Here is a 13982-nt window from a genome sequence, read left to right as displayed (position 1 = left end):
GTATGTGTGTATAAGGACTAGTGTTGATGGGTTGGGTTTGAGTGTGTGTGAAATGAGAGAGAAGACCGAGAGAATATGGGAGGTGAGATGGACTGGGATGGGTTTAGGTGTGTGTGTGTGTGTGTGTGTGTGTGTGTGTGTGTGTGTGTGTGTGTGCGAGAGAGAGAGAGAGAGATATAGAGGGAGAGAGAGGACAGACAGACCGAGATCACATGCATGCTTCCCTTCACATACCATCCATCACACCCCTCACACACACGCACACACACACACACGCACACAGATGATGCATAGAACATCAGCTGTCATCGTTTGTCACTAGTTTATGTCCGACATATTTAATATGCTGGCCCATAATGCTGATTTTGACACACCAGAACTCGACACAAAAAAAAGTACTGTCTCTAGCCTCACTCATTGCTATGAAACTACGACACATTTCACTATAAGAGCACGCGGAGCTCAACTGGCGCGTGTGTAGGATGACACATGCACAAACTTGTTCTATCCGGGAGAAATTTGACTCGCAAGGCAAGCAGAGAGGTCACACAAGCAGACTCGCCTCGTTTAGCCTTGATGGTGAATATTTAATTAGGCCAATTTATTTCACACATGGTGGGTGAATAAACCCTATTTTCTGTTCGTCGCAGTTCATTTTCTCTCCGTCTATCTGTGTTTTGTTTTTAGAGCTACTGTAAAAATGGTCCGCAACTTTGGCAAACACAGCAGACACTTATTTTTAAAGCGAACTTTCAGCTCCAGAAGAAACAGCTGCAATGGGTAGGCTTGGTATTTGTAAATAAATAATTTAAAGCCCCTTTTAGCCTGCCTCTCTCTGCTATCCGCAGCTTCTGATTTACCAGGAGATGCAATCGACTACCGATCCCCGACGAACTCACATCACCGCGGAAACTCGCGGTGCTAAAATAAAGTGAACGCAAACACGCCGCGGAAAAACACTTTGGAATATAGTTCCGTGTTCTTTTGGTCTCGGCGAATGTTTAGGAGAGGTGTACGCTGAAACCGACTACAAACACTTTCTTTGTTCTGGTTTCGATTGGTCACGCCTGGTTGAAATCCGACTTGAAGCGTTGACGGTCTGTCACATTTCACGCTGACACCAAGCGAACACTGGGCGCGCACACACACACATACACACACACATTGGCATACAGCATACACTCCACACGCTGGGCTCACCATATTATCGACAGATTCGAGTCAGGAGTACGGTCGAGGAAGAGCAACATTGCAGGTAAGGTGTTGTACAAAAAGAACTACTCAGTGTGGGAAATTAGACCGGCTTTCAATGGCAGACTCAGAGGCGGGGTCATTCCTTAAGATCGTGTTAATTTTAGCCGTGGTTCTTTCTTTGTAATTTTTAGGTTGACCACTTTTTAAAAAATCTTTCTGTGTGCCTTTGCTGTTCGCCCCTTTCCAGTCGGGGGAAAACATCACCGGGGTCACCCTAAACTCAATGAAATCTATCGCGAATAAGTTCTTTTTTAAAGCCTTTTTTTGTTTGCTTACTAATAACCGAGCAATTTAAAGGGATTCGAGGCGTGGGTGGCTAGCGACGGGGTTTTTCTGTGTGTTGGTCGGTGGAGGAGGAGGAGGAGGAGGTGGTGGTGGTGGTGGAGGAGGAGGAGGAGGAGGAGGAGGGGGGGGTTGGTTGGTTGGTTGAAGCTTGCCAAGCTAACGTTAGTGAACGGCATCACGCATCCTTGGCTAAACAAGTTTAAATGGTTCTTAAAGTGGACAAAGTTGCGCTAAACTTAGTTCGGGGTTCAAACCGGTTACGAGAAAGCCACCCGGTGTGCTAACGCGGTTGTTGTGCGCTTAGAATAAGCGTAACATGCGTTTACCACGGTGTGCTGTGCGCACTAACGTTAGCATCCCCCCCCCTCCTCCAGCGTTAGCCTGAGCTAGCGAGCCGTACTCAACTGCTCGGCTGTTATGAAGTAAACGTCGCTGGTGGACCGTGGGGGGGGGGGTTGAACGTTATACTATCCTGTGGAAGTAGCTCCATGTTTGTTTGTACTTAAGTCACCGACACCTATAATAATATAGATGTTGTCTCGAGCAGACAGCGGCAGGGTTACGTTAGTTGTTGAACCAGTTTTGGGGGAATCACGCTGGGGTGTAGTGACGCTACTGAGACAAACTTGAGGGAAGTAGCTAACGTTTACCTAAAGTTGGACCGCTACACATGTTGAGACGAGCAGTGGCTCTTCACATTAACGTGTTTGAGCGAAGGGCAACAACGAGCTTTAACTCTCTTAACTTTTTGTATTTAGAAACAGTGACTAAAACGCTTCGTCTGTGAGAGGAAACGAGAGGAAAACGCAGAAAGAAAAAGAGGAAATCCCCCGAAAGGAAATGCCAATCGCAGCCACTGGACAGCCAACGACTCAGGAGCCTAGAGTTTGCCCCCGGCTGCCCTCCACCCCGGAGCCTGGCCCTAAAGGGGCTGATTTATTCGAGGAGGCGGGGGCGGCGGAGTCGGCGGAGCGGACAGAGTACGGGGGCGCGGAGGGGGGCAGAGGACCGGGCTATAGTTACAGCCAGAGCGGCGCTAGGGGCTTTGTACAGCCCGGATCCGCCAACGGCTCTCCGCCGCAGTCGCCAGCCGCGTCCTCCTCGTTTCTCTTCCACCCACTTCACCCCCACCAAATGGCCATGGAGCCCCCAAGGACTCGATCGCGTTCTCGGTCTGGATATTACCAGCAGTACGGTGGTGGGAATGGCCATGGAATAACCGGCAGCGGAGTCATGGGATCTAACCATCATCTCCACCACCACCATCACCACCATCAGCAGCAACAGCAACTACATCCACAGCAACACGGTGCCGGTTGCGCACCACTTGGAGCTCACGGCAACCTCCCGGAGAACCAGCCGCGAGCCCCAGGAAGTAACGCCTCCCCCGGCATTCAGCGGCTGTCTTCGGTCCCCGGAGCGCACCGCATCCCGGCAGCAGGTAAATGCCCCCCCCCCTTATTATTGACTATGTATGTGCTGGTGTACCCTACGACCGATACAGGTAAACGAATCAGGCGTTTTACTCGACTTTTTTGCCTTTTACATGCCTCCCAAGTTGCAGAGGTAGACGTGGAGGTGGTAAATAGCTTTGGGGGTGTTTTCAGAGGCAAGTTGGGAGGAGCGGGGGCTTGTCCTGCGGGTTGGCATGACAGAAGTGTCCGTGCATGTGTGAACACATTTGTTGTATTCTTAATAGGAGGGGTGGTGTTGAATGGGTCTTGCAACAGAGCTGCAGTGTGGATGTGGTGAACATACAGCAGCAGTCAAGTGTGTGTGTGTGTGTGTGTGTGTGTGTGTGTCTGTGTGTGTGCGTGTGTGTGGGGTGTGGACTTACTGAACTGCTGTGAGTAGTTAGTTACCCAGACAGTTTATCTTAAGACATGTCTTTGTCTAAACTCGGCCTGTGTACAACATGATGGCTCGATATAACCACGGAGTTTAGCTCTGTTAGCCTGTGAACGTGACCCAAGAAATAAGAACACAGAGACACCTCATGTCTGTACGCTCTTGTATAGCTGTTAAAAGATGCAGGTTTTGTTTTCACATCCACATACTAAAGACTATAATACTGTGAATCTTCACCGTCACCACTTTGGACCAGAGACAAAGTGTCATGTTATATGAAAGAGGATGGCCATGACTCCTATTAAAAAGGTCCTGGGAAAAAAACCTGGACATTTTGAAAATGGCAATTTCCAGGATATGTTTTTGGAAACATGTTGGAAAATCTACATTTGTTGAACAATACTTAAAATGTTTGAGCAGACCAGTTGCGTCACTTGATGTTACATTATCCTCTGCGTTGGGTAATGTAAGACTTTTTTTTATGTAAACACAGAGACTGTATGATCCTGGAAATGTGCCCCAATGTCACGGGGAAGTGTCAGAAATGAATTGGTACACATGTGCATGAACTCTTGATTACACAGACGGTTGCCTGAGAGCTGGATGGGGGCTTATTCTGGTTCAGATTGGGGGGGGGGGGGGTTTCTCTCAGCGTACCAAACGACATGGAAACGGCACAGCTAGAGTTTCACATTCGGCGAGGGCGATGGAGGAGGAAAGCTTTTATTTCAGCACGTCTGACTGGCTTCACAGGTTAGAACCATGTTGGTGGTCGCCTTCTGTGGCGCTTTGGGGAATATATTTTGAATATTTAAAAAGCTTAAAGAGATTTCGTTTGCATGAGTAATGTACAAATCATCATAAGACGGATTGGTTTTTTTTCTGATTATCTTTTCGTTGGCTTTGTCAAATGTCACACGGACCAGGATTTAACACAAACTCCATACATCTTGACACAGAAGGTTAATCCCAGAAAACAGGAGGGAACGTTCCAACAGTATTCCGTCTGCATTCAGTACAATTTGGACTATTTGTGCGCTTAATTTAGTTCCACCTGTACGGTATGAGGCAGAACTTTTTTGGCGTATGCGTTTTTGAATTATTGACTGTCCAAATGAAAGGTAGGGGGTTTAACAGATTTTATATAGTTGCTCATCTAAAACTTCCCAGGGATAGTTTGGTTTTATTCTGACTCATTGTGATTCATGATTCACCAAGAATCATTTCGCTCAGTAAGCAACTCGTAACGCAGTCACTACAGGCGTTTATCTTTGCTTTAGGCACATGAGTCAATGTAATATAACGCACAAAACAATATACTACCGGTCCAAATTCCACGCGTATTCCTCCGTTATGTTTTTGTCTGTGCTGTCACTAAAAGTGGCCTGCATGCATGTGCGTTAGAGACTGAGCAACTGTGCATTGGGACTGGAATTACCGGTCTGGGAGAGTATAAGAAAAACCCAGCTGAGCATGCGTACACAATCCAAGGTTTGCGTTATACGTGTCTGTCTTTGTGTAAGCTTTGCTGGCTTTGAGGGCAAATCATCAAGATCTATGTTTGCATATTAGTGCCGGAAAGAGAGAGATCAGGAAGAACTGAGACAAAGAAAAACCCACAACAGACAATGGCGGTGAAGCAGTCATCTGCAGAATGCATTGGTCCTGCCGTGACCTACGACCCATACTCTGTCATAGTAGCCCGGCAATGACATGTAGGATAGCACCAATCAATGGGTAGAATGACTGTATTGTATTTCCATCCAAATGGATTTCGATCTGGAGAGGGTCGGCACTGGCTAGAGATTCTATAGACGCTCATTCATTATGTGGATTCATTTCATTTAGACCTGAAGCGCACAAAAGAACGGTAATACGGAAAATGTATGGCTCTGTGTTTTTGTATGTGTTTGGAGCAGAAGTTGGTGGAAAGGGTTGTGCAAATAAAGCGGTTGCTTTATTTTGAAATAATACAAAAAAAAAACAAAAACGGACTGCTTTTGTTTTTGTATTTGAGTGCCAATTACACTGTTAAGTTAGCCGGAGGAGGCCTCGGGGCTAATTTATAGCTGGATGTTCTCTTCCTCAAGTGAAGCAGCTGGCCAGCCGGGACCTTTCCCCAAACGCTACGCACCTTTTTTTTTTATATATTAGACCCCCGCTTTCCATTTCCAGAATGGGTCAGCTTGTTGTTAAGAGAGAGGAGAGAGAGAGAGAGAGAGAGAGAGAGAGAGCGAGAGATGGAGTGATACTCGGGTCCATTCTTCCTGTGCTAGTCACCTGCGCTCAGCATGAAAGCTAATGATATCCTGTACTCTTCAATCCCTCCTTTCCTCTCTCTCTCTCTCTCTCTGTAGTCCCTTCTCAAACTCCCGGCCTCTTTTGTGCCTTGTTCTTTCATGCCTGTTTTATTACAGTTTGTAGTGCTCCCATTTTCTTTCTTTTTTTATATCTCATTTACCATTTACACGACTTTGCTTACCCTTTTTTTTTTTAGGACGGTTAACATGCCTAATGAGGTTAAAAACAAGACTGTGAGAGCCCAGGTCTCGACTCGAGCACAGAACCTGTAGAAGCACTCGAGCGGAAGTTTCCCAACAAATGCTTAAAACTGCTGCCAGGTGTGGATGAGTCCTCCTCTGGAGAAGGTCGCTAGCCATCTTCTCTCTCTCTCTCTCTCTCTTCTCTCTCTCTCTCTCTCGTCTCTCTCTCTTCTCGTCTCTCTCTCTCTCTCTCTCTCTCTCGTCTCTCACTCATCTCTCTCTCTCTCTCTTCCCCCCCCCCCCCCACCTTCGTTCCTCCCTCTCAACCCCTTTTCTGTACCCCTACCGGTCCATTTCCTCTGGCCCTCCTCCCTCCCACTTGTCTAATGGAGGGATTGTTTTAATGGATTTGCCCAAAGCAGCAGCAGAGGGGGGCAGACACTCCTGCCACTCTACCTTTTTACCCCTCCACTCCACGCTCCTATCCTCTCCATCCTCCTGCCGGCAACAGAGGTGGATACATGCACTCTGGGTTTTTTTCTTTTACTTTCCTTTGTCTTGTCTCCCAGGCAACCCCCCCCCCTCCTTTTTCCAGTTTGAAAGAGAAACTCTTTCACTTGGATCGACCAAGTAGCAGGGGTTCCCTGCTACTCTGTCACTCCAGATAAACAACAAAGCGGCTACGTTGGTAAGCAAGAGAAGATCCTGGGGCTAGAGGACAGTGCCCTCAAATTAGCTTTAAACCCAATAGAGGGGCTCTGATCCGCTTTGACGAACAAAAAAAAAAAGAAAAAAAAAGATGATGTGCTTCTAAGAGGGAGTATAGGAGAGAGATGGTCAGTATGGGGAAGACAGAAGAGTCGGTGCAGGAAGTGATGGAGGCATGGGTGGTTGGACTGGAGGCAGTACGTTTCTGAGTTTAGGTAAAAGTGTGTGAGAGATGAATGCATGAATTCATTTTTGAATGAGTGACTCCTGCTGTTTGCATGTTAGCCTCCCGTTGATGTAACTGGGAACGTCTAGCGGATGTGGCTCGGTTGTGACATGGGTGCCAATCCCCGGTTCCGACGTCCACTGGAGCTCTGAAGGAGTCGGCCTTTCGGCTTTATTTATGATATTCATCCTTCGATTCTTTACAATGCATGTAATTCTTGACTGTGTCCTTCCCTGTGTCCACCTCTTGTGGTTCTCCTCCTGCCTCCCGTTTTTAACGGCGACGCAAAGTGAGCTGTCAATGCACACCTAAGTGGACCGAGTACCCGACCCGCAAGTCCGTAGATGTGGATCGAAGTCGCTAGAACCTTCTGGACAATATCCGTCTTTTGTCGTGTTTTCAATTCACAGACTTTGAATAAATCAGCAGACTAAAATAATTAAGACTGTCATCTGCCTCTGCCTTCCTGTCCATGACTCTCTGTCCTCCAACACGCCGTCTCAGCGGGCTTCTGTCTGTCATCGGGGAATAAGGAGAGGAGGGAGATAGTGAGGACAGAAGGAGTGTGAAGGAGTGCGCTCATGTGCCTCTACTGACTGTGTGTGTGTGTGTGTGTGTGTGTGTGTGTGTGTGTGTGTGTGTGTGTGTGTGTGTGTGTGTGTGTGTTTATGTGCACACGTCTTGTTTAGTTGCAGCCTGGGTGGGCCTGGAGCAGGAACAGGAGTGTTAAGAAATGCATGCATACGTACAGAATAAGCAAAAACAGATTTTTGAATGGGGAAAAAAGGACTCTTTATGTTTCGCAGTAGTGACTCCGACTTAGAAAGAAACATGTTTATGATCCAAAACCTAAGGCTTTCTAGGCCGTTGTTATGTGTAGATGAGTTAAACCCGTATAACTTGACACTCGTGAAGGGATGTACGCCGGGTTGCCGTAGCGCCCACAGTCTTGTAAACTCAATATACTCAATAACTCAGAATAACAACCGCACATCGTGTGAGGTTTTTTTTTTTTTTGCGGTCGCCGCTGTGTGAATCAAGCCTGTTGTAATTGGTCGGTCAAGGAAGGATATACAACAGAGTTGCGTTTACTTTCCTCGTCGTCGTATTTCACGTGGTCTCCAGGGACGGAAGCAGGGTTTTGTGTCTCCGTCTTTTACGTTTCCTGCGCTGGAAACGTGCATTTTTTTTTTGGCCAAAAGCAATACTGCCGCTGCACGTAATAACTTCACAATCAAGTATGCGCGTGTGAGTGTGAACACCTGCGCATGTTCTATGGGATATATATATATATATATATAAATATAAGCAGTTTTAGGACTTGTGGAGGAGCAACCTCATGGACTGCAGCAGCAACGGTACCGAGAGGAAGATAATGAGAACGATAACGAGGAGGAAAGAACAATAAATAGATGGAGGAGGACAATGACGTGGGAGAGAGGTAAAATCAGTCCCATTTCTAACACACACACACACACACACACACACACACACACACACACACACACACACACACACACTCAAGCTTGCCACCAGGCCCGTGTGAAGCAGCGTTAGGCAGGTAATGGTTGGGCAGACGCTACACGGCCGCCTATTTAAAGCCCGTTCGCCAGCTTGTTACTCGACTCTGCTCTGCGCTGGGGTGTGAAGTGTGCTGAGACATGTGTTCAGAAGGCGGGGTGATGTGAGAGGTGCGTCGCGTTGCGCGTCGTTCCACATATGCCTGCCTTAAATTGGTACAAGTTCTGCGTCAGTCGACGACGCTTCCGTACGTTTGTTACTGTTCAGCTGCTGCTTTTTTGTTTTGTAGTCGGCTTGTCACTTATCGTCTTATCTATCCAGCCGCTCGTTCTTTTTCACCCACTCTCCCCGGTGTTTTATGTTGTTTTGACATGAGAAGTTTAACGGAGAGAGAGAGAGAGAGAGAGAGAGAGAGAGAGAGAGAGAGAGAGAGAGAGAGAGAGAGAGAGAGAGAGAGAGAGAGAGAGAGAGAGAGAGAGTCTGCAGCAAGAGGGGGGTGATGGAGATCATGGGCCGAGATGTTGCGATAAGGAAAGCAAGGAAATGTGGATGCTGTGAGATAAAGAAGCGGGAATATATGGGAGAGGGAGAGAGGGGGAGAGAGAGAGAGAGAGAGACAGGCCGGCAGATAGGGAAATAGATCGGTGGCAGGAGGGAGGGATGGTGATGAAGTGATGGAGAGTTTGAGGAGGAGGAGGAGGAGGAGTAGGAGGAGGATGTGTGAGGAGGGTGTCTGTGCTGAGTGCAGAGGGAGGGTGGGGTGAGGGACGAGGAAGGGAGGGAGAGGTGGAGGAAATGGATAGAAATAGCTGATGCACTCTGAGGCTTACAGAAAATCAATAGCAGTCAAGAGGGGAAGCCACAACCCCCACCCTGCTCCCTCCCTCTCCGACTGCCGTCTCCGCCTCCACTCGTCTTCCTTATGCATTTTCCCTCCATTCTTTATCTCTTTCCCCCCCCCATCTCCCGTCTCCTCCTCGGCGCTCTCTCACCCTTTTTTCATGTACGTTTCCATCGTTGTCATCTTCTTCTGTAACGCCACTTTGCCGCCTTCTTGTTCGACACATTGTCTCTTCCCCCGGCCCGGTTCTCTCCTACACCCCTCCTCCTCCTTCATCCTCACCTCCTCTCGCCGTTGCACCGGCCTCGTCTTTCACCCTCTTTGCAAACCGTCCTCTTTTCCTCCACATGCTTCAGGCGGAGCATGGACATCGTGGAGCTGCACCTCCCATCATTTTTAACTTTCCAAAACATTTGAAGTCGGTGGCAGTTTTCTGCAGCCAGTGGGAGAGGGTGTGGTCGGCTGTGAAAACAGGAATGTTGGTGGTCCGTAAACACAGCTCATTCCTCACACTGTCACTGTCATACTTTCTCTGCATTTGTGTCATGCTCCACTTTTATGCCACCCGTAACTTTGACACTTCAGCACAGGATGAAACCCGTTTGTGTCAACCTGGTGTTGTGCTGTTTTTTTTTGTGAGACTTGTGAAGTAGTCCAAACATTTTATATTGTCTGGTGAATACAGCATAACAATCAAACCCGTGTCTATGATGGACATCATCTCATTCCAGTTTTATATCATTTGTGGTCATAGTAGTCTGCTTGCAGCACCTTTTTTAAAAAGGCTCGTTTTCTTTCCCACCATGCCTGGAGAATTGACACCATTTCACATTATCGATCCCATTTATTGAGCTAGAATTGAGAATGTCTTCGTCAAAGTAGAAATAGCCCAACGTCGTGGTTGGTACCGATACACGGCAGCACTCCTCCACTCGTTTCTGTGAATGAAAGCTTGCTGTGAGGCTTCTGATGCTTTTAAAGTCACATTGTGGATTTGCTTTTCCTTTACTTAAAAGTGTCTTTCTTTGTTAAATCCCATAGTTTCAAATTGACAGTTATTAGTGTTTCTATTGAATTCTCTTTTCCACCCATCCTCATCCTTTTGGCTCTTTTTTTTTTTTTTTTTTTATTATTTCCCCTCCTACATTCGTAACATTGATTTTGCCTACAGCGTGTCTGTTATGTGTGACGAGACTGTGTGTGTGTGTGTGTGTGTGTGTGTGTGTGTTTAATGTATTAACATATTTTAAACTTTCTAATATTCATGAAATAGCCCCGATTAGCATTTTCTAAAATTTCCTAGAAGGAAGTACTGTGTCCACACGCATTGAAATTCATCATGTCTGCCGTTCAGCCTTCCTTCAGGCCCAGAGTGTAGAACCTCTGTGCTGTGTGCGGCCCCGTTAGTCCGACAGTGCATACGATGTCATCGCAGCACTTCTTAAAACCTGTTCTGCAGCCTCTGTGTCGCGCTCTACAGAGTGACTCCGACTGAATGACTCGCCTCTGACTCAATTTACCGGTCTCGGGACAATTTGCAAGCGGAGACCGTATATTCAGGGGAGGGGAGCTGGGTTTCTGCCCATTGTGACCCGGTGAATGAGTGTCGTACAGAGAAGTGCCGTGCAGCCGGCGAGCTGGCACCCCCCCCCCCCCCCTCGTCCCGAAATCAACTTGGTGAAAATGGCCCTTTAGCCGGGTTTTTCACTGCGCTAATGTAAGCTTTGCTTTACTCGGCCTATTCAGTCCATTCATTTTCTAGGGATTGGAGAGGAAATGCTTTGAGGAGTTGTGAAGACCTTACTCTGTCTGCTTCTGCTGTCTCTCCTCTTTGTCGTCAATCGCAGCTTTTCTTCAAACACGGAGGAAAGATCCCACAAACAACAGCCGAGGGGTTAACCCCCCCACCCCCCCACACACACTTTTTTTGCATCTCTTCCCTTCTAGTTTAGCTCTCTTCATATCTAAAGGTAGACTTGTCTGGAGTGCCCTTGGGAGTGCTTACCCTTGGTACACCGCTGCCACCATCTGTGGCGAGGACGTCCCCAGCTAAACACATGCCGAGGAAAAACAAAAACCCCCCCGAATGAATAGAAAAGACAATAAAAAAAAAGATGAAAGGATTGTGGCAAAACAAAGGAGTAAAAGTCTCAGCCGTGATGCAAGCGGCGGTATCATCGGCTTCTCTAATCCAGGATTACTGGGTTTATTGTGTGTGTGTGTGTGTGTGTGTGTGTGTGTGTGTGTGTGTGTGTGTGTGTGTGTGTGTGTGTGAACCTACTGCCTCTAATCTAAAAGTGTACGCCATATGTGTTTAGTCACTTCTGTGCTGAACATGGTCAGCTCCCTCTTCTCACAAACATGTTGTCGGTCTGCCGCGCGTTAAATCCAAGTTGCGTGAGAACAACAACAACAACGAACGGATTAACCGGAGTGTGGAGAATAATGGGAGTCTGGATGTAACGGCGCTGTCGATTTTCAACCGACACGTTTTGGATATCGTATTGTAGAAATAATACACGCATCAATACCTAAACTCATGCTAATCAAGTGCTTTGAGTGTGTAAGTATACTCATCGTCTGGTGGTCCAAATGGAATCGCATAAAAAAAAAAAAAAAAGAAAATCATTCATTTCATTACATTGACTAATCGTTGGCCGTGTCAATGTTCATAAAAATGAGATTTGTTGCAGTTATGAACTGTAGAACGTGTAGGGTTTGCTGCTGCCTTTTGATTGAACCACATTCAAGGGTATTAATCAATTTCTGCATTTTACTACTGTATTTTATTTCCTAAACTGGACCGCAACTATTATTGTTTTTTTTTTTTTTTTAGCTTTTTAGTGTTTTAATGACTGTTTTTAATGTTTCAATGAATGTTCTTAATTGTTTTTAAATCTCCTTTTTCTTTTGCATTATGTTTTGATGCTTTTAATGGTTTTATGTGAAGCACTTTGAATTGCCTTGTTGTTGAAATGTGCTCTACAAATAAACTTGCCTTGCCTAGGATCACTGAGCAAGTGAGGCGTGTCGTATGAATGAATGTCATGTGTCTCACGGTGTGTGTGTGTGTGTGTGTGTGATCTTCTTCTATCTCCTCGTCTCTGTAGGAGCTTCTGGAGGATCCTACCACTGCCACCCTGATCATCACGCATACGGAGAGGAGAGTGACAAAGTAAGAGACACACACACACACACACACACACACACACACACACACACACACACACACACACACACACACACACACACACACACACACACACACACACACACACACACACCTGTTTTTATTATTAACACGCACGACAAAACGCGACGCGTGTGTCGATGCATTTCAGAAGCAGCACTATTGTGCAGCCTGATTTGAGATCATGTGACTGAATATTAGATTGTATTTTCTCTCAGCTGATGCCGGGTGAAGGACTGAGAGGCTTACACACACACACACACACACACACACACACACACACACACACACACACACACACACACACACACACACACACACACACACACACACTACCCAGAGAACACAATGTATATGCAGAGTTCAGTGTGTGAGTCCCTTGCTGCCACAGTGAATCCATAGCTGTCTAAAAGTGAACGAGGCTGAGTTTGTAGCCAGTAAACACGACTGGAGTCCGTTTGGTTTCGGTGCCGCTGTGGTCAAGGAGCTATAAAGTAAAAGAGAAATGTATTATTTTAATGCAACTAATTCAGTTTCATCTATTTTAAATTGAAGTGGCTTTTAGGCTGAATGTGGGGCGTTCTCAGCTGAAGCTTAAGCTCAGAGAAACACTTGATGTCGTTCAGTATGTTGCACTTTCAGGCTGAAATACACTTTTAACAGTAGTACAGCTGAACGGTACGTCCTTCATATATATATATATATATATATATATATATATATATATATATATATATATATATATATATATATATATATATATATATATATATATGTATATATATGTATATATATATATACACGTCGTCTACACCAACCACACAGTTTTTCAATTCCACTGACGTACGTATTCTTTGTTAGAAGCTATAGACTTTAATTCATGAGGGAAGAAAATGTTAAATATTAAATATTTTTGAGCGTAACTGATCATTTCAGTCAACCTTGCCTTGCAAATGATGGCAGTATTATAGAAACACATTCATATAGTTCATATAAGCCTAATTTAAAGCGTACATGTGTAAGGCCTGTTTTTAAAAAAGCCAGCAGACGAAGCAAAGAAACGGTGAAAGGAGGAGGAGGAGAAGAAGAAGAGGGGAGGCAGGATGCTGCGGAAGGTGTTGCAGAAAGCTTGGAGGGGAAGGGAGGAAGGGAGGGAGGGGAGGCCGAAAAAACAAGGAGGGGGTATTGCTAATGATTTCAGCTCCAGCTGTGGGACTTGGTTGGAGTGAGGGAAGGGGAAGGAGGAGAAGGAGTGAGGGAGGGAGGGGGAGGAAGGGAGGAACAGTGGCAGAGGAAACAAAATGGGCTTTGAAATCTTGTTGATGGAAAGAAAATAAGTGGGGGAGGGAGGGAGAAGTGTTTGAGTGTTAGTGGAAGCATGTCTGCAAATATTAATGAATCTGTAAAAGCAAATGACCATATTTGCTCGGTGTGCAGCGTTCACATTCATGCACATTCATGCACATTCATGCACATTTCTAGGCCATGAAAGAAGGGAAACTTGGGCTCAGTTGTACGTCTTAGGTGAGTGTTTTCAGTCACTCTGTGGGCCTCTTTATTTTGGTTCTCAGCATTGACAGCGAAGCTACAACAGCTGCTGGCCTCAGTTACTGTGTGTGTGTGTGT

The 13982-nt window shown here is 46.2% G+C and overlaps 1 protein-coding gene across 1 annotated transcript in view; it reads left to right on the top strand.

Moving 5' to 3' along the window:
• The first annotated feature begins 1137 nt into the window (after positions 1-1137).
• Positions 1138-13982, top strand: part of rnf38 (ring finger protein 38) — a 21363-nt gene continuing 8518 nt past the window's right edge. The window contains exons 1-3 of the mRNA XM_068729030.1: positions 1138-1255; positions 2298-2980; positions 12277-12341. Of these exons, the coding sequence (XP_068585131.1) occupies positions 2380-2980; positions 12277-12341 (666 nt within the window). The 5' untranslated portion in view covers positions 1138-1255; positions 2298-2379. The remainder of the gene's footprint in view (positions 1256-2297; positions 2981-12276; positions 12342-13982) is intronic.

This window comes from Cebidichthys violaceus, unplaced genomic scaffold (assembly GCF_023349555.1).
Source record: "Cebidichthys violaceus isolate CVI_PGR_0920_01 unplaced genomic scaffold, fCebVio1.0.p SCAF_44, whole genome shotgun sequence".
In the NCBI taxonomy this organism is placed as follows: domain Eukaryota; kingdom Metazoa; phylum Chordata; class Actinopteri; order Perciformes; family Stichaeidae; genus Cebidichthys; species Cebidichthys violaceus.
The sequence above is the reverse complement of the archived record's forward strand: the minus strand, read 5'-3'. Positions and strand labels throughout refer to the sequence as shown.